A 662-nucleotide genomic window follows, 5' to 3' on the forward strand; every position below is an offset into this window, starting at 1 on the left:
CCCATCTTGCACCCGGAGCGCCCTGCTCGCCGCGGCCCTGGGGACTGCGGGTGGGTGCCGTCTGGGCGCTGCGCACCGGCCCTGCTCTGCTGTCGGTGCGGAAATTCACAGAAAAACACGAATGGGCAACAACAGAACATGGTGTTCGAACAGTGGGAATCAGCAATTTTGCACAGGAAGCTTTGGGAGATGTTTACTGTAGTCTGCCTGAAGTTGGGACAAAGTTGAACAAACAAGAGGAGTTTGGTGCTTTGGAAAGTGTGAAAGCTGCTAGTGAACTCTATTCTCCTGTGTCAGGAGAAGCAGCTGAAATTAATAAAGCTCTAGCAGAAAATCCAGGACTTGTCAACAAGTCTTGTTATGAAGATGGTTGGCTGATCAAGATGACATTCAGTAACCCTTCAGAACTAGATGAACTAATGAGGGAAGAAGCATATGAGAAATACATAAAATCTATTGAGGAGTGAAAATAGAACCCCTAAATAAACTGCTTTGAAACAAACAAACAAAAAACCCTCAACATTCAGAAAACTAAGATCATGGCATCTGGTCCCATCACTTTATGGCAAATAGATGGGGAAACAGTGGAAACAGTGTCAGACTTATTTCTTGGGCTCCAAAATCACTGCAGATAATGACTGCAGCCATGAAATTCAAAGACG

General features: G+C 45.3%; 1 protein-coding gene across 1 annotated transcript; it reads left to right on the forward strand.

The window, feature by feature from the left end:
* Positions 1-18: 18 nt before the first annotated feature.
* On the forward strand, positions 19-541 carry LOC104997822 (glycine cleavage system H protein, mitochondrial-like; the record flags this gene model as incomplete). The annotated part of the gene is made up of 1 exon (XM_010852754.1): positions 19-541. A coding segment is annotated over one exon (449 nt), but the record flags the coding sequence as incomplete, so codon positions are not given.
* Positions 542-662: the final 121 nt, after the last annotated feature.

This window comes from Bison bison, unplaced genomic scaffold, assembly GCF_000754665.1.
Source record: "Bison bison bison isolate TAMUID 2011002044 unplaced genomic scaffold, Bison_UMD1.0 scf7180017852488, whole genome shotgun sequence".
Lineage (NCBI taxonomy): Eukaryota > Metazoa > Chordata > Mammalia > Artiodactyla > Bovidae > Bison > Bison bison.